Source organism: Alosa pseudoharengus, unplaced genomic scaffold (genome assembly GCF_046254945.1).
Source record: "Alosa pseudoharengus isolate Yale_2024_CS ecotype anadromous, Long Island Sound unplaced genomic scaffold, YU_APseudo_1.1 YU_APseudo_1.1_scf_3, whole genome shotgun sequence".
Lineage (NCBI taxonomy): Eukaryota > Metazoa > Chordata > Actinopteri > Clupeiformes > Clupeidae > Alosa > Alosa pseudoharengus.
In genome coordinates this window covers 7,356,771-7,383,688 of record NW_027468718.1, presented here as the reverse complement: position 1 = coordinate 7,383,688, position 26,918 = coordinate 7,356,771, and the positions used below count along the sequence as shown (strand labels likewise).

Here is a 26,918-nt window from a genome sequence, read left to right as displayed (position 1 = left end):
ATAGATAGATAGATAGATAGATAGATAGATAGATAGATAGATAGATAGATAGATAGATAGATAGATAGATAGATAGATAGATAGATAGATAGATAGATAGATAGATAGATAGATAGATAGATAGATAGATAGATAGATAGATAGATAGATAGATAGATAGATAGATAGATAGATAGATAGATAGATAGATAGATAGATAGATAGATAGATTCATAGATAGATTGTCAGGATATGCGGATAGGACCCAAATGCAAGACTCTTCCAGGCCGAATTACAGACAAAAAAACACTTTTATTATGAACTACGAACTACTTACAGACATACGGGGCTTCGACAAGACAAACAGAGAGACGATCCGACAGGGAACAAAGAAACAGGAGGGTAGAAATACACAGAGCAATTAACAAGAGAGACAGAGGACTGGACGAAACCAACGAGACAATAACAGGGAACAGGTGAAGAGGCAGAAAAGGAGGGAAAACTAACGAGACAGGAAGCATGACCAAATAAGGAGATGGGGCGGAGACAAGACAGGTGACAGGCAGGTAAACACAAAGCACATGGGAAACAGGCAAGACAAACACAGGACACAAAATGGCCACCAGGGTGGAACAAACTCAGAAGTCCGGGCCAGATCCTGACATAGATAGATAGACACAGATACATAGATAGATAGATAGATAGATAGATAGATAGATAGATTCATAGATAGATAGATAGATAGACACAGATACATAGATAGATAGATAGATAGATAGATAGATTCATAGATAGATAGATAGACACAGATACATAGATAGATAGATAGATTCATAGATAGATAGATAGATAGACACAGATACATAGATAGATAGACACAGATACATAGATAGATAGATAGATAGATAGATAGGTAGATTGGTAATTTATTGAACCTCCAATTATACTACAGCACTTTGGTCAGCTGGTGTTGTGTTTAAAGGTCTTTATACATAGACTTGACATGACTTGTCTGCCACATGGTGTTTTGATGTTAATGCATATAGATAAAGGGTCTGCTGTCAGGCTGGAGACAGAAAAGGCCAAACGGCAGCCGATTTTGTTGGCTTTGTACTTGTACTCTGCACAATGACAATAAAGTTGAATATAAGTTGAATCTAATTATATAACTGCAGATTCTGCTTTCACTTATGCTGTTTTACTGTTCCCCCTGCACTTTCAATTGTACAGCACTTTGGTCAAATGGTGTTGTTTTTAAAGTCCTTAAAATAAATATAAATTGTTAAACCTAAACTGTTATTTATTAAATTAAGTCAAAATAATCTCGCAAGAGAGCTCTAAGTAAGTCCCTTTATGCTGAAATCAATACCAACTAGATTTGTAGTCTTATAGTCTTAATATAATATTAATAAAACTTGGTTAGAAATCAGTTTTTGCAGATGACTTGTCTTGTCTGCCACATGGTGCTTTGATGTTAGATAAAGGTTTCCTCTCTAGCGTCAGGCTCTCACCTGGAGACAGAAAAGGCCAAACGACGGCCATCAGTCATACAAGGAGGGGGAGGAGGAGGTGTGGGCAGAGCCATCACAGCCAGACGGCCACCGAAACTCAGTTAGCACCCACATTGTTAGCTGATGGCAGTACATTTGCATTGATTCAGTTAGCAGACGCTTTTATCCAGAACGACTTACAGAACAATGAACAACACTCAAGCTACAGAACAAAGAATAACATGATTCAAGCTAGAATACAGAGGAGACCTTATCTAGGAAACACTACTGCATCAGGCAACACTATTAATACTAGAGGATAAGAGCGCAGACATTAAGAACTAGTCTAGTGTTGGCGTACTTGATGCTTAATTCCTTATACTCAATACTCGACCGATGGCTGTAACCCTTTTACCTCAACCTATTCTTGCACTGACATAGTTTTGTTATATTATCTTGTCTACATTATACATTATTCTCTGTCCATATTAACATCCCCACCCTTTCAATTGTATATTGCATCTTGTTTGTGTCTGTTGAGGGGTCCACAACCATGGCACCCTTCACAGGGACAACATGGAAGCGATCATCCTCAGCTGCACACTGAATCACAGGTTCAGTCCCTGCCCTGTCATGCTTTATCATCCTATTCACTATGTTGATATTTGATTTAGTTTATATAGTATATTTAGTATATAGTATTTTAGTATCATGTTTATCTTCTACTGTCTCTTTTGTACAGTGGAGTTTTTTTATATGTTTATTACTTTTTCTACTGTAAGTGCATGTTGTGTGTGATGTCTGTATGCTACTGAGACCTTGAATTTCCCCTTGGGGATCAATAAAGTATATCTATCTATCTATCTAGTCAACATCAGGCAACACTCTTACTAGAGGATAAGAGAGGAGACATTATAAGTACTGGTCAAAGTCAAAGTGTAGGAGGAGAGGAGGAGGTAGGAGAAGGTGGGAAAGGAAGGAAGAAAAATGTGTGGTAGTATGTGTGTGTTAGGTGTGTTTGGTTGTGTTAGGCATTAGAAGCCTAATTCATTTACATATAATGTGCCAGAGTTTGAGAAGCTTGTGTTCAGTCTTCAGTGTAGCACCATCAGGAGTGTGTTTTACTGGAAAAAAGACTATCAACTAAGGAAACCTCTTTTCTTCCTTACAAACATCCTGGCTGTGTATATTTGTTTGGCCGAGTTCTTGCCAGTTTACATGATGTGGAAATATAGGAGCTACAAGTCAAGATGATAAACATGAGGAATTTCAGAAAATACAAAATAGTGGACAAAATGGAATACATTTGTATCCATGCATTTTATGTGTAAATATGTGGATATAGAGAATAGGACCCCTGCTGGACCTCCTGCAGTTTGCCTACAGGGCAAACAGGTCAGCAGATGACGACGTCAATGTGGGACTGCAGTTCATCCTGCACCACCTCGACTCCCCAGGGACGTATGCCAGGATCCTGTTTGTGGACTTCAGCTCGGCGTTCAACACCATCATGCCTGAACTCCTCGAGTCGATTTTTGAAGAAATTGAAGTCCGTCGAAACATTTGCTTTAAACCTCTGCAGAAGTTATGTCTCATTTTCCATAAGCAAAGGCTAGCCAGAGATGCCAGGCGGTATTTTCATGAAACACCCAGTACATGTGCATATTCACAACGTCTGCCACCTCTCCGCGATAGACCAATTTCAAAGTGTCCAGGCGTCCGGCCTCATTGATGTTAATGATACCTTAATTGGCAGGGTAAAACGTCTTCCTGTTTCTGTCTTTCCTGTGGACTTTTCTTTTGCTGTCTATGGGACAGTGCTCTTCCACAGGAAGTTGATTTACACAGCGGCCCCATCTTGTGAAATGGGCTAATCGGCTATTGAGAAAAGCCTTGTTAGAAGAGACATTCTCCCTGCCCTATTTTTCCCCTGAATCCAGGCGTATTCCTCTAGACTAAGAGGAGGGTGGAGGAGTGAGAGAACAGAAGCAGGATGGAGGAGAGAGAGAGAGGGAGAGAGAGGAGGATGGAGGAGCGAGAGAACAGAAGCAGGATGGAGGGGAGAGAGAGAGGGAGAGAGAGGAGGGTGGAGGAGCGAGAGAACAGAAGCAGGCTGGAGGAGAGAGAGAGAGGGAGAGAGAGGAGGGTGGAAGAGCGAGAGAACAGAAGCAGGATGGAGGAGGGAGGACGGCAGTGGAGCACCGCTCTCTGTCCCTGCAGAACGGACACAGTGGAGGACAAGAACAACAACAGGAGAACCATCTCCGCCTCACCTGTGTGAGAAACAACCCTATAGTGGGGGGCCTTAAGCACATTTTCGCACAAATTCATCTAAAAGCGCCAAATTTGGCACAGATGTAGCTTGGGTCATACTGAAATGATTTAGGCAGGGCGCCGTTGTCAGCGACCCTTGGGGCCAAGAAGGCGGCCAAATCCAATATGGCCGCTGCGCGAAAAGGGTTCCGGCTATAACTTTTGAACTACATGAGTTACAAATACAAACTTGATATCTTTTTCAGCTTAATTGATCATGGGGAATACATTGTAATGTTAATATTTATGACCCGGTGCATCTGGACCCCTTATTCCTCCAATTCTAATATGGCCGCTGTCCAAAAAAGCAGTTTTGGCTGTAGTATGGGGCCTTACACCCCATCAGGGGCGCAGGAGATATTTTGAAAGTGAGGGGGACCAAATTGTGAACACAAACCCATAGTGAGCCAGATATCGGATTGCCACCTCTGGCCCACTTTCGACCATCATATTTTAAACTTGCCAGAATATTAAGATAATACCATTGATTGTTTTCAAACAATTGTTTTCACTACTTGGGCCAATGGTAGAATACTGGTCACTACTTGGGCTAATGGTAGAAAAAAGCAACATGGGATGTTGATATTTTATGAAGCCATGAATGAATCATCATGCCTATGATCCAAACATAGACTACATGATCAAATAGCCTAGTTAGGCCTACTTAAATTGTCTGGTATAAACCAAATCAACTCTCCACTGTGTGTTTGCAGTTAATATTTATGCAACGTTAGAACTTAACAAGTGTTGGCTTAACAAGTTACCAGTCCAGAACACACAGAAAATTGCAACAGAAAGTTGCCTTTATAATCAACTATTTGTTCCAACAGCATTTAAACAAAGCATTTATAAAATTGAAAAAAAAAAATACATAAGAAGTAAAATAAAATACTGTTACTTTAGTGACTGTATCACATTATCCCAAGCTTCAAAGAACTCCCCACGTCTGTGACAGGCAGACGTGACACCGCTAAATTCTCAGCTTGTTTATACCCTACACTGAACGCATAAGAACGCTAGGCCCATCACTCTGGGGTGTGGTAGCCTACTCTCTGGGATTTATGCACCAAGGTAACTGAAGTATCCAATTTGTGTCTTGAAATTATGTTTGAAATAAATGTCTTAGAACAAAAACGTTGATAGACTTCTATTTTATAGTTATGCTAGTGAAAACGAGTTGATAGGCTAGTTGAGTTTGTTATCATAAACATAACAGCTAACGTCATGTTGAGCAGGAGGAGTTGAGCACTAGGCTACCATAAATCCTCAAATTATGCCCGGGATTGATTCTATTTATAGCAGGACAAATAAAGGCAGGTTCCCATATACAAGACGGGGTAACAATTGCCTACCATACCAACAATTGCCATCAGTCCACTAGAAGACATTGTTTGATTTATGTCAATGAAATAACCTCTTCTTAATATTTTATTATGACCGCCGCGCAGCGAAGCGGCGGTCATATAGGTTTAGTCAGATTTTTTTTTTTTTCTTTCTTTTTCGCATGCCCAAATTTCCGTCAATGAGTCCCGGGACACTGAAAGACCGGGGTACACGAAACTTGGTGGGCATGTAACCCCACATGGATAGCATGGAACCATCGTTTTTCGTTTTGATCTGTAACCCCCCCGCTTGACTGGACCCCCCGAAAGGAGGGTAGGGCAGACACAGTTTTCTGTGAATATCTCGAAAACCGTGGGGTTTAGGAGGACCATTTTTTTTTGTATGTTGATCTCAAGGGGCCATGTCAACCCATTCCATAACCACTCATTTCATGTATAGCGCCACCTAGTTAAACACAAAAAAGTAAAAATGAGGTGTTGTAATTGAAGGTGTCTGTGACCTAACATAGTCATAACTGCACGAAATTGGAAGTGTATGATCACTATGACACCCTCTGTATGCACGCCAAGTTTTGTGGAATTCCGTTCATGGGGGGCCACACAATAAATTAATTTATGTTACTATACACCAACTGGCCTGTAGGTGGCCGGAGACCATTTTCTGTGAATATCTCGTGAACCGTAGGGCCTAGGAGGTCCACCTTTTTTATGTATGTTGGTCTTAAGGGGGCATGTCAACCCATCCCATTACCACTTATTTCATGTATAGCGCCACCTAGTTAAAAATTAAAAAGCAAAAAATTAGGTGTTTTCATCACAATATCTCTGGCTGACTAGGTCAAAACTGCACGAAATTGAAAGTGTAGCATCATTATGACACCCTCCGAATGCATGCCAAGTTTTGTGTACTTTCGTTCATGGGGGACCTTACAATAAAATAATTTATGTGTACATTTAGTGACGTACACCAACAAGGATTCCCGGGACACTGAAAGACCGGGGTACACGAAACTTGGTGGGCATGTACCTCCACATGGATAGCATGGAACCGTTGTTTTGATCTGTAGCCCCCCCGCTGGACTGGACCCCCCGAAAGGAGGGTAGGGCAGACACAGTTCTCTGTGAATATCTTGAGAACTGTAGGGCCTAGGATGACCATTTTTTTCCGTATGTTTGCCTCCAGGGTTCATGTTAACCCATTTCATGTGCACACATGTGCACAAACAGATACACACACACATACATTCACAGTAATCATACGTATGACACATACTCTCACACAGTAAGACATATGTACGCTTGCATGCACATGCACAAACACACATACGCAGGTAAACACACAAGCACACACACACACACACACACACACACACACACACACACACACACACACACATAAACATAAACATGTACACGCACACATGCACACAATTTAAGAATTTCTCAGAATTATGAACAGGCAAGATGGGGGTGGGGTTGTATAAAATGAATTTTACATGTGAAATCTATGAACTAATCATGTTTTGGTACTTGTTGTCTAGCAGATACCAGTGAGAATTGAGTGTGGATAATGCAATTTAGTGAGACAGTTAGAATCATATAGGCCTTTTAGCGTGATTTATTTTTGTGGAAAAAATGTGCTGGACTGGGTGGCGGTCATATTTTGTACTGCTCGGCGGTACATCTAGTTTTATGATTGTTAGTAGACAAACTGGCTTCAGATATCCAACAGAGTGAATATGAGATTGTGCAGTCTTACAGTACTGTAGATGGCTGTGGTTAGTGATGTGATGCTGTTAATGGGGAGTTTTACATAGTTAGCGCAAATCCTATATGTTATTATTTATTTAGCGTACCTATAAGGCTTTTTTTCCTTATCAAAAGTGAGGGGGACGACGGATGTCTCTTCAGCACTGCGTGGGACATATCCCCCACGTCCCCCGTGCCTCCTGCGTCCATGCACCCCATTGTTCCTGCAAATTAATCTACAAGTAACAAATTTGGCACGGATGCAGCTGAGAGCATACTGAAATGATTTAGCCAGCCCCCCCGAGCCAATGGTCCCTGAGACCAACATGGCAGCCAAATCCAAAATGGTTGTCGCCTGAAAGGGATTCGGCTATAGCTTTGGTACCAGATGAGATACAAATGCAAACAATGTCTATTTTACCTTTTTTGATGATTGGAAACCCATAGGAATACTTACATTTATGATTGGGTATATCAGGACCCCCCATATTCCCTAAATTCAATATGACTGCTGTCCGAAAAAGGGTTTTGGCTTCAGATTTTGAACCAAATGCGCTACAAATGAGGATGTTGTCAAGTCAAGTCAAGTCAAGTTTATTTATATAGCGCATTTCATACACAGAGGTCATTCAATGTGCTTTACATAAACAAAACCAAACAATAATAACAAATAAAAGCATATAAGGGCAATATAGTCAAAGAATAATTAAAAGGTAAAGATCATAATAAAAAGAAAACATAAAACACAAGGTAAAATAATTTAAAAATAACGAATAATTAGTAAGCAAAAACAAAGGCAAATATAGTAAAAAAGTAATAAAAGACAAGGTAGAATAATTATCAAGGCAGATTCAGAATTTGTAACTCGGCACAGTTAGCAGAAAGCATCTGAGAACAGTTTGGTCTTGAGTCTAGATTTAAAACTGGCTACAGTTGGGGCCTTTTTGATGTCATCCGAAAGTTGGTTCCACAGCTGAGCTAAAAGCTGCTTCACCATGTTTAGTTCTAACAGTAGGTTTTACTAGCAGATTTTTCACCTGGGACCTGAGAGGACGAGAAGGTGTGTACTGCTGAAGCATGTCTGACAGGTATTTAGGTCCTGCTCCATTTACTGATTTATAAACAAGCAATAGTGCTTTAAAGTCAATTCTGTGACTTATTGGAAGCCAGTGCAAGGACTTAAGAATTGGAGTAATGTGGTCAGTTCTTTTAGTTTTTGTTCAAATTCTAGCTGCGGCATTTTGTAACACCTGAAGCTGTTTAGGAAGGCCTGTGAACAGTCCATTGCAGTAATCAACCCTGCTGGAGATAAATGCATGAATCTAAGTTGTATTTTGACATCAGCCTTCTGAGTTTGGCAATATTTTTGAGGTGGTAAAAAGCTGATTTAGTTATCGCTTTCATGTGGCTGTTGAAATTTAGATCACTGTCAATTAATATACAATTACAATACAATTAATACACCAAGATTTTGACTATTTTTATGTGTCTATTTTTTGTGTCTACTGGAGCAGGGCCTGCCTAATCTGAGTACCCAGAAGTTTGCATCATAGGGCCTGCCTGGAGTAGCCTAAAGGATACTTTGTATGTAAACATTCTAACGTACATCCGGCTTGGTTGTCAGACATGTCAGTATTTTAAATGTTTATTACCTAGCCTACATCGGCTTTGATGCTCAGATTTTTAACCCCTGAAAAAAAAATTGTTTGTGCGGTCTGAAAAATGTGTGCGGTCTGAAAAATCTATCCACTTCGACTGGCCTGCGCGCAGCTTAGAGGGAACATTGATGGTGAAATACACCAAATCCATCTATCCACACACACACACACACACACACACACACACACACACACACAAACTTGCAACCTACCCCTCAGGGCCCTGGAGCCATGGCGTTAGACACGCTTACCTCTGAACCTTAAATGTATGATTTATTTATTTTTTTTATTTTAGTTCACAGAAACATGGCTGAAACCTTTTTTAGACTCTTGGCAATCCTTGATTCTTTTATTCACGTTCATAATGTAACCTGCGTTGTGTTGAATCTGCGCGATTCAGCCCTGCACACGCCCGGACTCGAACCCGCGAACAGCAGCACCTCGGATCGGGAGGCGAGCGCGCTAACAATTGCGCCAAGTGAACGCCAATAGCCCAGGCTACTGGCTCGCATGCCAGCAGCACTCTTCCACAAGCACAGCTACGCTAGCTGGCATCTGTTACAATAACACTTAAAACTTAAAGGTGCCATGTGTAAGAATTGAGGTAAAAATATCCAAAAAATTAGCTACACGCATCAAAAGAATGAGAAGAAATAAGGAAATAATTTAAAAAATGACAAGGTATAGTGCTGCATAGATATCAACCTGAATTAGCATTCTAAATTACTAGCCACAGCCCGCCAGGTGTCATAATACCAGTTTCGGCCATGGGAGGCGGTATGCGGGCAACATAACCGCCAGCCAAACTGCAATACACGTGTCTCGGTTGTTACTCTAGGGTAGACCAACTCACTTTCTGGAGGTATACTGCCCCATCTTTTATGGAATGTGGAGTATGAATTGGATTTTTTTGCGGACATTACACATGACACACACCCTCACGACACACTCAATTGATAGCAAGTTCAACAACATCTGGCTCCTGCGTGCAAGAAAGCCTATAGCTTTCAGAGCTTTTTCTCTTAGAAGCCCCACTTAGCCACTCGCTACTAGACCCAGCATTTTCAGGAGTTGTCAGACCAGCCATGCTTACTTTGCTATCTTTACCCATACTTTTACACCGCTTTTATTCTCCCTAACAACACCGCTCATAATTGCTCATGCATGACACTCCCATGACAACCCCCACCATGACACAACTCCCAAAATAAAAAACACACAAAGCAAATTTGATTTCCCCAAAAAACTAAATAAAAAACCTATGGACCATATAGAACATTACAAAGTAATACTATTTTGATAAAGGCTAAAATCATGTTATATTTACTTACTTCCACTCAGTTTGTGCTGTGCTTTTTGTACACAGTTCCCCTGTTCAGTGTTTTGTTTAGACCTAAGTGCCTAATTCAAAAAAGTACCTTGGTTTGAATGAATAAAAAAATACCACATTTGACCCTTTCCCTGAACTATCATGAACTCATGATGAACTCTACCCCGGTCATGGCTCCAGAAACAGTGCTTATTGTGTGGCTTGCTCTGCCTGCAAGCTCTTCAAATCATTTACATATAGTCAGAAGCCAAAGACAATGGAGATGGTGAACAGGTGCAGCTATGTTGGTATTCATTAGGACTACATGGCCATGAAACAGCACTAGTTGCATGGCTTGCTCTGAATGCATTGTCTTCAAATCATTTAGATATAGTCAGAACCCTGAAGACAATGGACAATGGTCACACAACCCACTGAAAAACTTGTGTTATAATTAACAAAAAGGCTGTGGAGAATGTTTTGGTTTACTAAAATAATAATAATAACATTTAAAAAAAAAACACACAACGAAAATATTTAATAAAAATAATAAAAAACCTATGGACCATGCAGAACATTACATAGTAATAGTATTTTGATAAAGGCTAGAATCAAGTTATATTTAGTTCCTTCCACTTCCACCGTGCTTTTTTGTACACACATTTCCCCTGTTCTGTGATTTGTTTAAAGAGAGGCAATTTAAAAATTGGTTTGAATGAATAAAAAAATACCTCAATTGACCCTTTCATAGCTCTACTCTATCCCTGACAAGACACAGACCCCCCCCCCCACCCCCCACCCCCTCAGGTTTGTGGAAGGCACACTGATAAGAGCAATGGAATGGTGGGCAATGGAAGGTGGTGGAACCAAGGTGGTGGAAACCAAGTTTCACTGACTGGAGAGAGAGAGGTAACCAAAACCATTTGATATATGAATGACGCTTAGTTACAACTTGGTTGGACTATCAATCAAGTTTGACATGTACACCATAAATCATCAATCCAATGTCCAGGTATTGACACATGGGTCACAAATCAATCAAATTTTCATCGACACTCATCTGTGCTTTTGCATGTTCACAATCTAATTTTATTATTAGAAACAGAAAACTGAATATGATTGCATGACCTCTGTAATTAAACATTCTTGCATGTTGTGAGTTAAATGACTGCAGTGTCCCACAATTGAAACGTAGCTCTTTAAAAAAAATGGATACAGTTACTTTTATACAACAGCCAACACATTATTGCATGTTTAAATCTTAGAATTTAGTCAGTGTGTCTCATGCTGGTGATTTGAGTCTCCTCTAACTGATTCATCTCCTCATGCTGATCAGTTCTGGTCCACACAGAGACACTATCAGCTCTAACTGGGCTGCTCTACTCTTACTGAAACCTTCACTGGTAAGATCCTCAGAGGAGACACACTACCAGTATTAAAGTATGGAAACACTCTGTCAGTGAATGTGTGTTTGAGAGTGTGTATTTGTGTGTTATTATCAGGGTCAGAGAATGACAGCTCTCCTCTGTCCCAGTCCAGCTGCACTCTGATCCTCTGGAGTTTCTGCTGCACTGTGAGGAGAGTGGGGGCACAAGGTGGAGCACATGCCATATATACAACACCATTACACACCACATACCACCGTCCACCCATGGAGGTGTAGTCTCCCTTCCTCTGGAAAGACTCTGTCATCACACCCACAATCCACCCTGTGTTTTCTCCAACCTCCACATCCCAGCAGTGAGACCCTGAGTTAAAGCCCTCAGAGCCCAGGACACTGGCATACTCATCAAATCTCTCTGGGTTATCAGGAAGCTGCTGCTCCTCATCAACACGTCTCACACTGGTCAGATCCTCAGACAGGAGGAGATTGGGTTTTGCAGTGTTGGGATCCAGAGTCACAGGAGCTGTAAAGAAAAAAACACATATGGTCTGAGTGAAAAAAGAACAATCACACACACACACACTTGTACATGCTTACATGTACAGTAAGCCGTTCCCGAGTAACCCGTTCTTTTAAATTGTAGCAAATGTCTACATGGTATTCAAATTTGGGCTGAAATTCTATAATATAATAACAGCCCAAAATAATGAATTTAGTTTCTATATTAAAGAATCAAAAGTTGATCATAGCATACACAGATCAACTGTGCTTTTGAATAGATATTTCTACCGGCACGCTTCAGATGAGATGAATGCAAAACAATCATGAGACACAAAATATTTTCCTTGATATAAAAGTTTTCCCAGATATGGGTAGCCTATACTATCTTGAAAATGATATAGCCTAGCTAGCATATGAAGAGCTATTTTTCAAAACCCTATAAATCAAAATTTAAATTAAATAACAATAACCCAATAACAGCTTCACTGAAATTGCTTGGAAAACAGAATAATAACAAATGCTTTACACTGGAGGATATAGCTTTTTGGAACCAAACTCTTAATATATAGATAACACCCTTACAATGACCAAGATAAGTAATAGAACATCTACACTGAAAACCGCCTAGGCCTCAAAGTACTAATATACATGTATGTGGCATTTTACAGTGGGTACTATTAATTGAAATGTAAAACTAACTTTGGAAATGAAATGGGGTTTTTTGTGTCCAACCCAAGATTTGCAATGGACTTTTCTAGCCATCCCTGTTAACATTTTCTTGGGGAGCAAGATACAATATTGTTTGTGATACAATATCATGTATGGTGTGTGTGTGTTTGTGTGTGTGTGTGTGTGTGTCTATGTACTCACTGTATTGAGGATGTGAATGATGGTCGTTATCAATAGGGCTGAGTGATGTATGATGACGATGTGAATGATGGTCATTATCAATAGGGCTGAGTGATGTGTGATGAGGATGTGAATGATGGTCATTATCAATAGGGCTGAGTGATGTGTGATGAGGATGTGAATGATGGTCATTATCAATAGGGCTGAGTGATGTATGATGAGGATGTGAATGATGGTCATTATTAATAGTGGTGTTACCAAGTGTAAAGGCAGGAGAAGTAGTAAGAGTGAAATGCTCTTTAGTCATCAGGATGAAGGGATCACAGCAGAACAGGGGTGGTAGTGGAATGATGGGGGGTCATTACTGCATACTCCATCTCTGTCTCCATCTCTCTCCATTTAGGTGTTAAGGTTTATGTATCATCTATTAATTCAATGCCACATGTGTGTGTATGTGTGTGTGTGTGTGTGTGTGTGTGTGTGTGTGTGTGTGTGTGTGAACTCACTGTATTGAACCACATCCTGCATCTTCTCCCAGACTCTGAACTTCAGGTTGCCCAGGTGCTTTGCCACATTGATCAGAGCTCCTGAAACCCTCTCTGGATCCTGCAGTGTGCACTGGGCTCTGGAATAACATTCAGGAGTCAGTGCTGCTGTGGGTTTGGGTTCAGAACCACAGAGAAGAGAGAGAGACAGGAGGCAGATCACTCACCTTTCCACTGTGCTCTTGTAGCTCTGGAAAATAACAAAAAGAGTGAAATGTAATAAACAAGGGAATATTTAATACAACCACACACGATAGATAGATAGATAGATAGATAGATAGATAGATAGATAGATAGATAGATAGATAGATAGATAGATACTTTATTGATCCTCAAGGGGGAATTCAAGGGTCTCAGTAGCGTAAAGACATAACACACAACATGCACTTACAACAGAAATGGTAAACATTAGTATAAGTATAAACATATAACTAAACTCCACTGTACAATAAAGTCAGTAGAAGATAAGATAAGAATCTAACAAACTAAATACTAAATACACTATATAAGTTAAATTAAGAAAGTCCAATGTGCTTGAGGGTGATCAAGCATAAGACGCTTGTAGTGACAGGGCCAGGACTGGGGAGGTGCTAAAGGGAGTGAGTGTCGTGATGAAGGTGCAAACAGTAGTCCAACCATAGTCCCTAGTTGTGTGTGCCTGGCAAGGTGCTCAAGAGAGTGGGTGTCACGGTGAAGGTGCAAAAAAGTAGTCCATTAGTCGTTAGCAGTTCTTAGTCCATTAGCAGTTCTTTGCCCCTCGCCCTCGTCCATTAATTCCATATAACAGGACACCTCGGCGGCCGTTATCCCTTACTCAACAGCTCCTTTAGCATCAGACTGCTGCATTCATCATGTAAGAAGGAACACTAATGCAGGTCTTTCATCCATTCTGCCATTTAGGCTCTATAATCATGTTAAAAATCAATGAGGCAAGCTGGCTAGTAGTGAGTGGAAAGATCATATAGGTCTGCAGTATGTGGTTAATAACATGATGTGTAGAATGATGGCTAATAGAATGACATGTTCCTGCAGCACTCTGTCATAATAACAAATATGACCACTGACCACTGAACCACCTGACCACTACAGTAAACCGGTAATCATTACAGTAAACCAGTAACCATTACAGTAAACCAGTAATCAGATTTAACACCATTACAGTCAGTGGATGGTTCTTACCTGCAGGAATGTGACATCATCAGCTCCCATCTCCTCTTCTATGGCTCTGATTGTGTCTGAAAGAGACGAGATCTCTCTGCTCATCTTCTCAATCTTCTCCTTCATCATCTGACTCTTCTGCTCCTCTTCCTCCCTCAGTGCAGCTATCCTGGCTGCCTCTTCATCTCGTAGAAACCGATGAAGCTTCTCAAACTCCTCCTTGATCTGCCTCTCTGTGTTTAGGGCCTGAGTCTGAATAACATTCATGTTGTTTACTCATTTAGAAAAAGAATAAGCAAAACACTACTTCAGTCAGACTGACATAGAGTGGCATCAGAAGTGCAGAGCAGTGGTAAGTGCACTGGAACATGATGGCACATCATGGTGGGGTCTATATCAGCTGTGAAGTGTTCTGTTCACGGAGTGTACAAATAAATTTGAGTAGACTGGTCTAACTTGTTCTACCGTGTGCAGTGTCTTGTGTCTGGTGTAACCAGTTGTTTGAGCTCAAGCTCCATGAACAGAGGGCATCTGTGCAAGACAGGCTATACAGCAGTGGGGGACATATTTGACATCTGACTATTTTGTTCCAACTTCGAGTATTTTGTTTCAACATGAATTTGAGGAGTATATGAGGACTGCACACGAACCAATGCAAACATGATAGTGGAAAAACTACACACAGTTCCTTTAAGAATATTTTGTAATGACAAGTGCATGTGACTCACTGATTATATGCAACAAATTGCATCATTACAGCAAGTCCATGTGTAAAAACCAACTCATTACAAATAATGAGCTGACAGGTACATCTGACATGATTCATACTCTCTACAGATGCTACATAAAATGTGGTCCTACTCACCTTGATGTGTGTTGCTGTTTGATCACAGGTGACTTTAGTCACCTCAAAGGTCTTCAGTTTCTTCTGTAAGAGCTGCAGTTTGATCTTGAGCTCCTCCTGGAATAAATAACAGACTTCAGTGAATATGGCATCATCTTTTCTTACACCAGTTGTTCATTAATCTCCAATTAATCAGGTGATTAAATCTCATATCATGATCACGACAAAATACATCTTACCTTACGGTCAAGGGCTGCTTCATCAACAGGGTGAAATTTGTGGCCAGTGTGTTTTTTGGAGTCTCTGCACACCACACACACTGGCTGTTTATCGTCCAGACAGAAGAGCTTGAGTTTCTCACTGTGCAGACTGCAGAGCACCTCAGACCCCGATGAAGCCCTCTGACTTCTCTGCTGTAAGTAGGTCTCACACAGGTTTTTTAAGTGGAGGTTACGAGGAGGATGTTCCTTTGATGACCTTCGCCTGCAGACTGGACATTCTCTGGACCCTTTAGTTCCCCAGACCTGCTGCAGACATACTTTACAGATACTATGACTGCATGAGAGGACAACAGGGTCCTTGAAGACGTCACAGCACACTGGACAGGTGAAGTCCTCTTCGGAAAAAGATTCCGATGCCATAGTAGAATACTGAATACTTACTGAATACTTACTTACTTACACAATTTGCTTTCACTTTCAAATTAGCTTGAAGATCCTGTTAGTTACAACATGAATTGTAAATCCACAAGGCTGTCATGTCCATCTACATGCATTTGAGACATGCATTTGGTTTGTTAATTGAATATAAAAGTATCCCGTACACTTGTACCTGTTCAAAGTTCACAGAAAAACAATGTGCCAGTCGGTCTTCCTCAGTTCCCTACTTCCTTATTGAACAAGGTTGAGTTGAGCCAGAGGGAGGGACTTTGGCCGAAGAGGATTCTGATTGGCCAGTTTTGCTAGAGGGAGTGAAACTCCTGTTCTGATGATTGACAGGTATGAATAACTTGATATTGCATGTTATAGTTTACTCATAGGTGGGATGATTTGTAATGACCCTTAATTTCTACTTCTAAGTCTGCTCTATGAATTAAGGAACACATCAGTTGGTTATCTAGAGAAAGTGCAAAGTCAAGCCTACAAATTCACCCATAAAATCATTGCAAATGTCACGTGTGTGAATATTTTGGTTGTTTAGGAACTATTTTGCTGTGCTTTTATTTGTGTGCTGTGTCAATTCACATGTGTGTTCTTGTGTGCTGTGTATTACCCTTCCCTGGTGCTCCCAATGTTGACTGATAATGAGGGATAATGGACCCATAATTTCCACCAATCCTGGCGGGTGGCTGGTTAAATGAGATTTGGGACAGGTGTGTTGGGGGAGGGGCTTTCCTACTTTATCCCCTGACCAGGGATGCTCAAGGGACGCGACAGCATCGAGTTGATGGGTGTAGCAGGGTGATTCTCCAGCTGTGGTCCGAAAAGTACCATAGTTGGAGAGTCACCCAGCACCAACAGCGGCAGAGAAACTCCAGGGTGATAGCATCGTTCCCTTCACGTTGATCCTGGATGAGAGGCCGCGATCGGAATATCCGGCTGCTGTACTAGAGAGTCGAGCGTTCGTCACATCTCCGGGCCTCAGACTATGTCTGTGCCCGGTTTAGGCGGCTGGGACCTCTACCGACGGAGGACGAACCATACGGAAGGACGGTAGGCTACCCTGCTGTTCCGCTTGCCGCCTGCTCTGCTGGCCGCTTGCTTGCCTACTCCGTTGGGGGACGGAACTCCTGCTTGCTCTACTGGCCGCCTGCTTGCCTACTCCGTTGGGGGACGGAACTCCTGCTTGCTCTGCTTGCCTCTTACTACTACTCCTGCCGCTGTGTCTGTTGCTGCCACGCTATGCTAGTTGTGGGTGTTTGAACTTTGGCCGCTAGCTTGTAACTGCTAGCCGTGGTCAACCTGACCGTCAGCTGTTTGGGAAACGGGATCGTTTGCTCTACGCTTCACTGTGCTGGTGCGGTGGTCGGAAGGAGTACAGCGCTCCTAGTGGCTAGACGCGGTTTTGACTCTTGATTGTTTTACTTGAAGACTGTTTTAGGAATTTGTGACTGCCATCCTGACATGAATGGGATTATAATCCACTTGTGATGTTTTAATATCTTCTGCCTAGAACATAACTGATTAATAAATTGAACAAAATAATATTAAATCCTTGTCTTGGTATCCTTCGCCTGCCCACCACATTCCCTGCTGTTGATTAAATTGTTTGCCTGGTCACGGGTAAACCAAGCCGATAGACCCGCGTGACACAAACACACAGTAGCATTTAACCAATAATATTGTAATTGTTTTCTTCTTTTCCTTTCACATGTCAGAATTATTTGAATTGAATGATATTACTTGGCTAATTTGGCTTGCATTGAAATAAACCAATCAGTAGATCCATTTTGTCAGCATAAATTATCCTTTCTTTGCACTGAAATAAAAAGGAAAACCCACAATTACCTTGTAGTTCAAATTGTTCTCAAGAGGGGGGACACATCATTGTGAAGGACCACGTGGTACGAGATGATGGGGCAGAAGTCCATCTCTGCAGAGGACTGTAGTGTGTAGCACTCTGCTGCCCCCTTGTGGCGATCTGCAGGTTGGACACAGTGACTGTCGGCCTATTTCCTCCTGCTTGACTCATGGACGCTGGAGCTGCTGTGGTATGACAGAGCACCAGGACTGTGGAGTGGAGCGCTGTAGTCTAATCAGCACCAGGGCTGGGGAGTGGAGCTGCTCTACAGGTCTATTCAGCAGCAGGGCTGGGGAGTGGAGCTGCTCTACACGTCTTATCAGCACCAGGGCTGGGGAGTGGAGCGCTGTAGTCTATTTAGCACCTGGAGTGGAGCTGCTCTACAGGTTTATTCAGCACCAGGAGTGAGGAGTGGAGCTGCTCTACACGTCTATTCAGCACCAGGAGTGAGGAGTGGAGCGCTGCTCTACAGGCTCAGGTGGTCTGACCATCATCAGGAGCAGGGGAGGACATCATGAAACCTACTGACCTTCGGGTAGGGATCTTCTCTGTGCAGCATCATCAGGAGCAGGGGAGGACATCATGAAACCTAGTGACCATCTTCTCTGTGCAGCAGAGCTGAGGGAGGAATCATTCAGTTGTCCAGGTACACAAGACAGACTGAACACAATGCATCCACAGAACATGCTGATATGTTATAGAACATCTCCTCTCATACATGCTGATATGTTATAGAACATCTCCTCTCATACATGCTGATATGTTATAGAACATCTCCTCTCTCCCTTGCTCTCCTCTTGAGCAAGGCACCTAACCCCTCACTGCTCCCCGAGCGCCGCTGTTGTTGCAGGCAGATCACTGCGCCGGGATTAGTGTGTGCTTCACCTCACTGTGTGCTGAGTGTGTTTCACTAATTCACGGATTGGGATAAATGCAGAGACCAAATTTCCCTCACGGGATCAAAAGAGTATATATACTTATACTTATTGGTGCTGCTGTTCAATACAAATAACTTAATCTCCCCAACAGGGGGAGCAGTGACTTGTCCAATAGTAGAATCTATGCTATCTTGTGCTATGCTATATTGACTCGTATACAAGACAGAGTCCAGTTAACCATAGCTCCATATTTGCATCTGGCCTTTTAAGAAATAGCCTGCAGAACAAACAATGTTAAAAAGCACATATGACAGGTTGTAGATGTGGTGTGGATTGTAATGTAATCATCACTTCAAAGAGGGATTTGAAGAACTCTAAACAAATTCAGTTATCAGCAGGAGGTTCAACTTGCCTAACAAGTTGATGCAGGATGAGATTGCACAATGCATCTTCCAAATATAGTAACACTAACTTCACTCAACAACCTTGAGTGTTTTTCCTCCTTGTTGGAGTTGCACACAGCACACTCCGGACTGGGGTTCTGTCTCAGAATGTTAGGCAGTGCATGCACCCTTAACAACTTAGCAACTGTTGCCATGCTTAAAAACAAACCTCTGGTGTTGGTGGTAGTTTTTTCTTTCTTTTCTTTACCACAATTGTGTTGTTTAGGTACTAGCACCTAGACAATGTTTGAAAAAAAATAAAAATTAAAACCATTACAAAAAGGACAATGTATAAATTGCTGAGACATTGGGTCTTGAGAAAACAACAGTCAGTCAGGCCTGGTAAGGTGTGTCTACAGGTAACCAGTGAGCTGCGACAGGTCTCTGCATCATGTCCATCACACAAGGGGCGGGGATCAGGGCAGGACTGTCAATATTATTCTTACGTTCCACCTCCGCCAGTAGAGACTGAGTTGCTGTCGGCTGCAGAGGAGCTTGTGTCAGGAGGAGAGATCTGAGTGCTTATGGGGCCACAAGTTCACATGTGGCTCACTTAGTGTGTGACACATTGTGTACCCATAATCACCCACTTGTCACTCACGGCAGAACAGAAAATACTGAGATTTTAGCTGCAAGTTTTATTTTAATTTCTAACTAGGGACAGGGCGAGTATAGGTAGTCCAGAAGAGGTTTGGATCTTTGAACTTCGGGCAGGTTTGTGTTCTGGCTCACTCCGCATGTGTCTGAGGAATCAGGACTTTTCCCCTGGAGGGATCCATTCAGTCCAGCGAGGATGGGGTCCGGGGCTCTGCGTTCTGCTGTGTCTGGTGATGACCTGCGTGACCCCCACTGCAGGCTGGGGTGAGTGAGTACCATCAACATGTAGAGAATGGGCTACCTTAAATAGTATATTTACTGTATAGTAAAGTAACTACTGTATACAGTAACTACTGTATGTACAGACCTGTACAAATTATATGGAACGGAAAATGGCATATGATAAGACACTTACAGAACTGAATGAACACCCAGAAATCTACAGTAAGGATGTTTCCTAGACAAGATCAGTTTTTTTATGTTTTAATACATACAATGGTAAAAAAGCATGGTATTTCTTTAAACTGCTCCAAAAGGATTTAAAATGTATTGTCATGAATCAGTTACCTTTAACAAAATAATAATAATAATAATAAAAAACATATGTACATTGTTTCTTCATTTGAACAGTAACCTGTTTTCAAAGACATCCCAAGTGTCCCGGAAGTTCCGGGAGACTCCCGCATATTGATAACGTCTCCCTGATGCCCGCAAATTAGATAAAATCTCCCGGAATCAAGTGCAAGAGCTCACTCGCAAGACCGAAACTTCAAATCGTGTGTCACGACGGACAGGGAGAGAGAGAGAGGTGGTGCGTGTGTGCCTGTTTCGCTAAATCAACCAATCAGTTTTCAGCGTATGTGGGCTTTTATCTCTTTTCTCCCGAACTTAATTAATCAGTTTAGTGAACAGAAGCGTCATGGCAGAGGCAGAGTGCCCCCAAAAAAGGGACATTCAAGGCCTATTTCATATCAGACTACACAAAAGTGTACCCTTGTCTCATAAGAGTAAACAATAATGATAGTCTTGTACACTGCACTTTTTGTAACGGTGACTTTAGCACTGGCCAGCATGATGGGTTAAATGATTGCAAAAGACATGTTGAGGTGAGTTTAACAAAGTGTGCATATTGTTCAGACCTATACTAGATGGCTCTTTGCAAAGGCTGCATAAAAAGACCAAACTGCCAAAATCTACATATTTTATTACGACAATCTATATCTATAGGCCTTCCTTATTATGACCGCCGCGCAGCGAAGGTTTAGTCAGATTCTTTTTTTTTTTTTTTTTTTTTTCTTTTTCACATGCCCAAATTTCCGTCAATGAGTCCCGGGACACTGAAAGACCGGGGTACACGAAACTTGGTGGGCATGTAACCCTACATGGATGGCATGGAACCATCGTTTTTCGTTTTGATCTGTAGCCCCCCCCGCTGGACTGGACCCCCCGAAAGGAGGGTAGGGCAGACACAGTTTTCTGTGAATATCTCGAAAACCGTAGGGTTAAGGAGGACCATTTTTTTTTTGTATGTTGATCTCAAGGGGCCATGTCAACCCATTCCATAACCACTCATTTCATGTATAGCGCCACCTAGTTAAACACAAAAAAGTTGTGGTGTTGTAATTGAAGGTATCTGTGACCTAACATAGTCAAAACTGCACGAAATTGGAAGTGTAGGATCATTATGACACCCTCTGTATGCACGCCAAATGTTGTGGAATTCCGTTCATGGGGGGCCACACAATAAATTAATTTATGATACTATACACCAACTGGCCTGTAGGTGGCCGGAGACAGTTTTCTGTGAATATCTCGAGAACCGTAGGGCCTAGGAGGTCCACCTTTTTTATGTATGTTGGTCTTAAGGGGGCATGTCAACCCATCCCATTACCACTTATTTCATTTATAGCGCCACCTAGTTAAAAATTAAAAAGCAAAAAATTAGGTGTTTTCATCACAATATCTCTGGCTGACAAGGTCAAAACTGCACGAAATGAAACTAAAAGTGTAGGATCATTATGACACCCTCCGAATGCATGCCAAGTTTTGTGTACTTTCGTTCATGGGGGGCCTTACAATAAAATAATTTATGTGTACATTTAGTGACGTACACCAACAAGGATTCCCGGGACACTGAAAGACTGGGGTACACAAAACTTGGTGGGCATGTACCCCCACATGGATAGCATGGAACCGTCATTTTTCGTTTTGATCTGTAGCCCCCCGCTGGACTGGACCCCCCCGAAAGGAGGGTAGGGCAGACACAGTTCTCTGTGAATTTCTTGAGAACTGTAGGGCCTAGGATGACCATTTTTTTCCGTATGTTTGCCTCCAGGGGTCATGTTAACCCATTTCATGTGCACACATGTGCACAAACAGATACACACACACACACACACACACACATACATTCACAGTAATCATACGTATGACACATACTCACACAGTAGACATATGTACGGGCACATACGCAGGCAAACACACAAGCACGCACACACACACACCCACACACACACACACACTCACACACACACACACCCACACACATAACATAAACATAACACAAACAATCAAGAATTTCTCAGAATTATGAACAGGCAAGATGGAGGTGGGGTTGTATAAAATTCATTTTACATGTGAAATCTATGAACTAATCATGTTTTGGTACTTGTTGTCTAGCAGATACCAGTGAGAATTGAGTGTGGATAATGCAATTTAGTGAGACAGTTAGAATCATATAGGCCTTTCAGCGTGATTTCTTTTAGTGGAAAAAATGTGCTGGACTGGGCGGCGGTCATATTTTGTACCGCTCTGCGGTACATCTAGTTTGGTGTACTGACGAGAGACAATAAATGAATAAATATAAAATAATACAATACAATAAAAGAAAATGAATCTGTATTGCAATATCTAAGTAGGGTAAGTTAAAGTTTTTACCTCCTTGCTTTCTGCAGGTTGGGATGTTTGCACTTTACCAACAGTAGTGAGCCACACTCGGTCAAATGTTAAGTTAAAATCTCACTCACGAATACCGCTGCAAGTAATACAGACACTACTGCATAATTTATTATACACCTATGCGTCGTGTAGTAATGTATCATACACCTATGTATCATGTAGTAATGTATTATACACCTATGGATAATGTAGTAATGTATTATACACCTATGGATAATGTAGTAATGTATCATACACCTATGCATCGTGTAGTAATGTATTATACACCTATGGATAATGTAGTAATGTATCATACACCTATGTATCATGTAGTAATGTATTATACACCTATGTATCGTGTAGTAATGTATCATACACCTATGGATCATGTAGTAATGTATTATACACCTATGGATCATGTAGTAATGTATCATACACCTATGGATCATGTAGTAATGTATTATACACCTATGGATCATGTAGTAATGTATCATACACGTATGTATTATGTGTTTGTCCTGAACCTGCCAAACAGGTTTGTGGATTGTACCGATGTTGGTTGTTCTTCTTTACAGGCCGCCACACGCTTGAGGTCCAGAACACAGTTCAGCGCAGCCCCAACAGTGACCTGCGGTTCCTCCAGACCACTCTGTTTAATGGAGACATCATCTTCCACTGTGAGAGTCCCACACTGACAGACCAGCCAAGACAGGAATGGGTCAAACACACGTTCAGCCCAAAGGAACTTAAGAACAAAAACAAGTTCTGTGTGAGGCAGTTCTATGAGCACCTGCAGTGGTTTGAGGAGATAGATAGAATCATCAATGGGACTGCAGGTAAATATAATATAATATAATATAATATAATATGATATGATAATATATGATATTGTATCATATTATATTATATTATATTTAATCAAACTGTGTTCTTTTTTATCGTTATAAATAAAAAAAATGCAATGTTTTAGAGATTCTCCAGAGACGACGTGGCTGTATCATCAACGGCTCAGGACTCTTTCCATTTGACCAGTGGGCCATCAACGGAGAGGCATTCCTGACCTTTGACCTCCAAACACTGACATGGACGCCCCAAAGTGAACAGGCAACCTCGGCAGCAGTGGAATGGAACCAACTGGATCTGAAGAAGCAGATCAGGAATCACGTGTACGGAGACTTCTGTCAGACTGCGTGTCGCACGTCCCACAGCTTGGTGAAGAGAGAAAAGCAGGTGCAGGGCCACAGAGCAGCACACTCAGGTGAACACACACACACACACACACACACACACACATACACACACACACACACACACACACACACACACACACACTACACTACCACCACCCCACATACAGAGGGTTAACCACTACACTACCTATATACATTGTGTTCACATAATTTTGTCTCATTACATTCACCATGTCAACACACTACAACGCAACATGTAATTGAAAAGCTCAGACATTTTTACACTTGTCTGTTCGTGCAGATATGGATGTGCGGGTTTTCATCAAACCCATCCCAGGAAGCACTGACACATATCTCAAGTGTCATGTGACAGCCTCTGACCTATCAGGCGTGAGGATCCAGTTAACTAAAGATGGGGTTCCTCTGGACGGTGAGGTGAATCTGACCGGACCTCTTCCTAATGGAGACGGAACCGTTCAGATGAGGGTCCAGGTTCAGGTTCCACAGACACTAAAGGGATCAGAGGGACTCCAGTGTTGCGTCCACAGAGACGCAAATCAGACGACGGTCACATGGGGTATGCTGTGGCCGATGGTTATCATGTGTATTCTATGATCATGCTGCCACAGGTTGTAATGTTTCAGGTAAATACGTGCATTCCTCTGTGACAGATGGACAAACACCAGAGCAAAGGTCCGACTCCTCATCAAAGGCCCTGGATCACGATCAGCAGACTGTCTGTGGTGTGCTTGTGTGCACAGTGGCTCTTGTGGCCATTGTTGTGTATACATTCATAAGACTGAACCTGCAGAAACTGCCAAGTAAGACGTCTTTCATGACTAGGTGTTATTGGGTGTGTTTCATGACTAGGTATTATTGGGTGTGTTTCATGACTAGGTGTTATTGGGTGTGTTTCATTACTGGAACGATTACCAGTAGCTTCCAAGACCATCTCTGTGTCATTACTAAAAATGTGTCACTGTATGAGGCTGTTGGGGTTCAGAAATGAAGAACAAACTTTGTCACGACTCTTGTTTTTGTTATTGTTGTGTGTTTCTCCACCAGACGTACGATGTGTATCTGTTGAGCAGCAGATCAGATTGTATCTCCAGTTTGTCTTATCCGAGGAGGAATATGAGAAATGGATGAAGATTGCTGATAACTTCTACGGTAAATACGAAATGGTTTTGAAACGCACGCGACTGTAACTATGGAACCAGGAAAACATTTATTTTGAGAATGGAGCAGATTATATTTTTGTGATTTATTTTTTAATTGTTTAATGATTCAACTTGCTAGATGATATTTGCTGATACCTTTGTGTAGAGTAAAGTGCTGTATAATGACTGCTATGAGACCAAACATTGCACTTTTGCTGTGAGGTTGACACATAGTTTTAACTTAATTGACCTGAGTTGGGACACCAACAATGAAGCGTTTGAGAGGAAGGAACTGGTATCTTAGTCAAGATTATGAGTCCGGCAAGTTTACAAAAGATTAGCAGAATTAGGTGTCAGAAAGAACTTTTGGAGCTGCATCTGCAACATGACTTGTTTTATGGTGGGAGGTGGGTCTGGGCTGCAGGACAGCACTGATTAGCCCTCTGGGCGCGTTGTGGGACACATATGACTGAAGCACTGATGAAGGAGGTTGTCCCCTGTGGAATACTTACGAGAGTGGGTACTTGTGGAATAATTACGAGAGTGGGTACTTCCTGTGGAATACTTATGAGAGTGGGTACTTCCTACTATTCTACAGCATTAAGTATTTTGTTTTAGTATTACACTTACAGTCAGTATTGAACATTGTACTGAGATGTACGTTGGACTTTGGCGACACACCCTTTAGGCTGGGTAGACTTTAGTATGCTACTGCAGTAAGGACCAGGTAGCACCTGTGACTGTGGTAAGCCATTGCAATGGCCCTTTATCCTGGGTAGCTAGTGGCATGCTATTGCAATGACCCATTTTTCCTGGGTAGCTAGTGGCATGCTATTGCAATGACCCTTTATCCTGGGTAGCCAGTGGCATGCAATGACCCTTTATCCTGGGTAGCTAGTAGCATGCTATTGCAATGACCTTGTATCCTGGGTAGCTAGTGGCATGCTATTGCAATGACCTTTTATCCTGGGTAGCTAGTGGCATGCTATTGCAATGACCCTTTAGCACCTGTGTACGCTGTGGTAAGATACAATAATTGCAGTTCATTCTGGGTATGTTATAGAATTACCCTTTAGCCTGAGTAAGCTGTGGTATGCTGCAATATTAATACCACTTTAGCCTGGTTAGCCTGGATAGCCAGTGGTATGCTATATTTAAGTGTGTTCTCTTACAATGTATCAGAGGATAAAGGGGATCGTGTTTGGTAAGCTGTGATGGAGCCAGAGGAGGTGAGACAGACAGAGAGAGAGAGAGAGAAAGAGAGAGAGAGAGATCACCATTCTATGAGGCCCTCATAGCTGATTGTGTATTCCTTAAATATAGGAATATTCTGAATAACTAAATATGTGTATGAACCATGTGGTAATGTTTTTTTAACTATATTATAAGTTTCTAAGCTAATTCTACACACATATTATGTATCTGTTTTTGAAGCAGTTACTATATAGGGCACCTAAAGTATTCGGTCACTTGTGATCCATTTAACAGCAAAAACAAAGCAGCATTTGCCCTATGAGAATAAACTGAATGTTCTTGAATAAATCTACACACTGTGTTGTGTTATTGTGTTGTGTTCACTAGAGTCTTTTTACACTTTCACTTGACTCAAGTCCCTAAAACAGGTTCAGCTGCATTTGTTCCGAGCTGTTCTCTGCTTGATTCTGGAACCTGCAGTCTTGGAGGTTTACATAAGTCATCCAAACCTGTTTGGAGAATTTTCTGGGTCAACTTTTGCGATTCTTTTTTTTTTTTTTGTCACAACATGACCTCATGCACAGAGAGAGAGAGATAGATTATATGAGGCCCTCATAGCTGATTGTGTATTCCTGAAATATATCTGGTTCAGCAATTCTGAATAACTAATAAGTATAAACCGTCACATGTGGTAATGGTTCTTTTTCTACTATATTATAAGTTCTAAGATTATTGCACATAATCTGTTCTGTTACCATATAGGGCACTGTCTTCTCTCCTGTCACTTGTGATTTATTTAACAGCAAAAACAAAGGAGCATTTGTCCTATAAGGATAAGCTGAAGGTTCTTAAAGTTACACAATGTGTTGTGTTATTG

The 26,918-nt window shown here is 41.6% G+C and overlaps 2 protein-coding genes across 2 annotated transcripts; one reads left to right on the top strand and one right to left on the bottom strand.

Moving 5' to 3' along the window:
- Window positions 1-10,902: 10,902 nt before the first annotated feature.
- LOC143100115 (E3 ubiquitin-protein ligase TRIM35-like) lies at window positions 10,903-16,297 on the bottom strand. The gene is made up of 6 exons (XM_076263060.1): window positions 15,362-16,297; window positions 15,144-15,239; window positions 14,300-14,530; window positions 13,288-13,310; window positions 13,082-13,200; window positions 10,903-11,748 (listed from the first exon to the last, which is right to left on the bottom strand). The coding sequence occupies exons 1-6, from the start codon at window positions 15,761-15,763 to the stop codon at window positions 11,207-11,209; spliced, it is 1,413 nt and encodes a 470-aa protein (XP_076119175.1). The 5' UTR covers window positions 15,764-16,297; the 3' UTR covers window positions 10,903-11,206.
- A 3,121-nt stretch (window positions 16,298-19,418) lies between these two features.
- On the top strand, window positions 19,419-26,393 carry LOC143100120 (major histocompatibility complex class I-related protein 1-like). Its single transcript, XM_076263063.1, has 6 exons — window positions 19,419-19,824; window positions 23,073-23,333; window positions 23,468-23,755; window positions 23,989-24,264; window positions 24,359-24,508; window positions 24,753-26,393. The coding sequence occupies exons 1-6, from the start codon at window positions 19,701-19,703 to the stop codon at window positions 24,893-24,895; spliced, it is 1,242 nt and encodes a 413-aa protein (XP_076119178.1). The 5' UTR covers window positions 19,419-19,700; the 3' UTR covers window positions 24,896-26,393.
- Window positions 26,394-26,918: the final 525 nt, after the last annotated feature.

Excerpts from the sequence above, each read along its gene's own strand:
- LOC143100115 (XM_076263060.1), bottom strand. The coding sequence starts at position 15,763 with ATGGCATCGGAATCTTTTTCCGAAGAGGACTTCACCTGTCCAGTGTGC. Across the intron at positions 15,240-15,361 it reads AAGCAGCCCTTGACCGTAAG|GAGGAGCTCAAGATCAAACT; the intron begins GTAAGATGTATT and ends TATTTATTCCAG. Across the intron at positions 13,201-13,287 it reads TACAAGAGCACAGTGGAAAG|AGCCCAGTGCACACTGCAGG; the intron begins GTGAGTGATCTG and ends ATGTTATTCCAG.
- LOC143100120 (XM_076263063.1), top strand. The coding sequence starts at position 19,701 with ATGTGTCTGAGGAATCAGGACTTTTCCCCTGGAGGGATCCATTCAGTC. Across the intron at positions 23,756-23,988 it reads CCACAGAGCAGCACACTCAG|ATATGGATGTGCGGGTTTTC; the intron begins GTGAACACACAC and ends CTGTTCGTGCAG. Across the intron at positions 24,509-24,752 it reads GAACCTGCAGAAACTGCCAA|ACGTACGATGTGTATCTGTT; the intron begins GTAAGACGTCTT and ends TTTCTCCACCAG.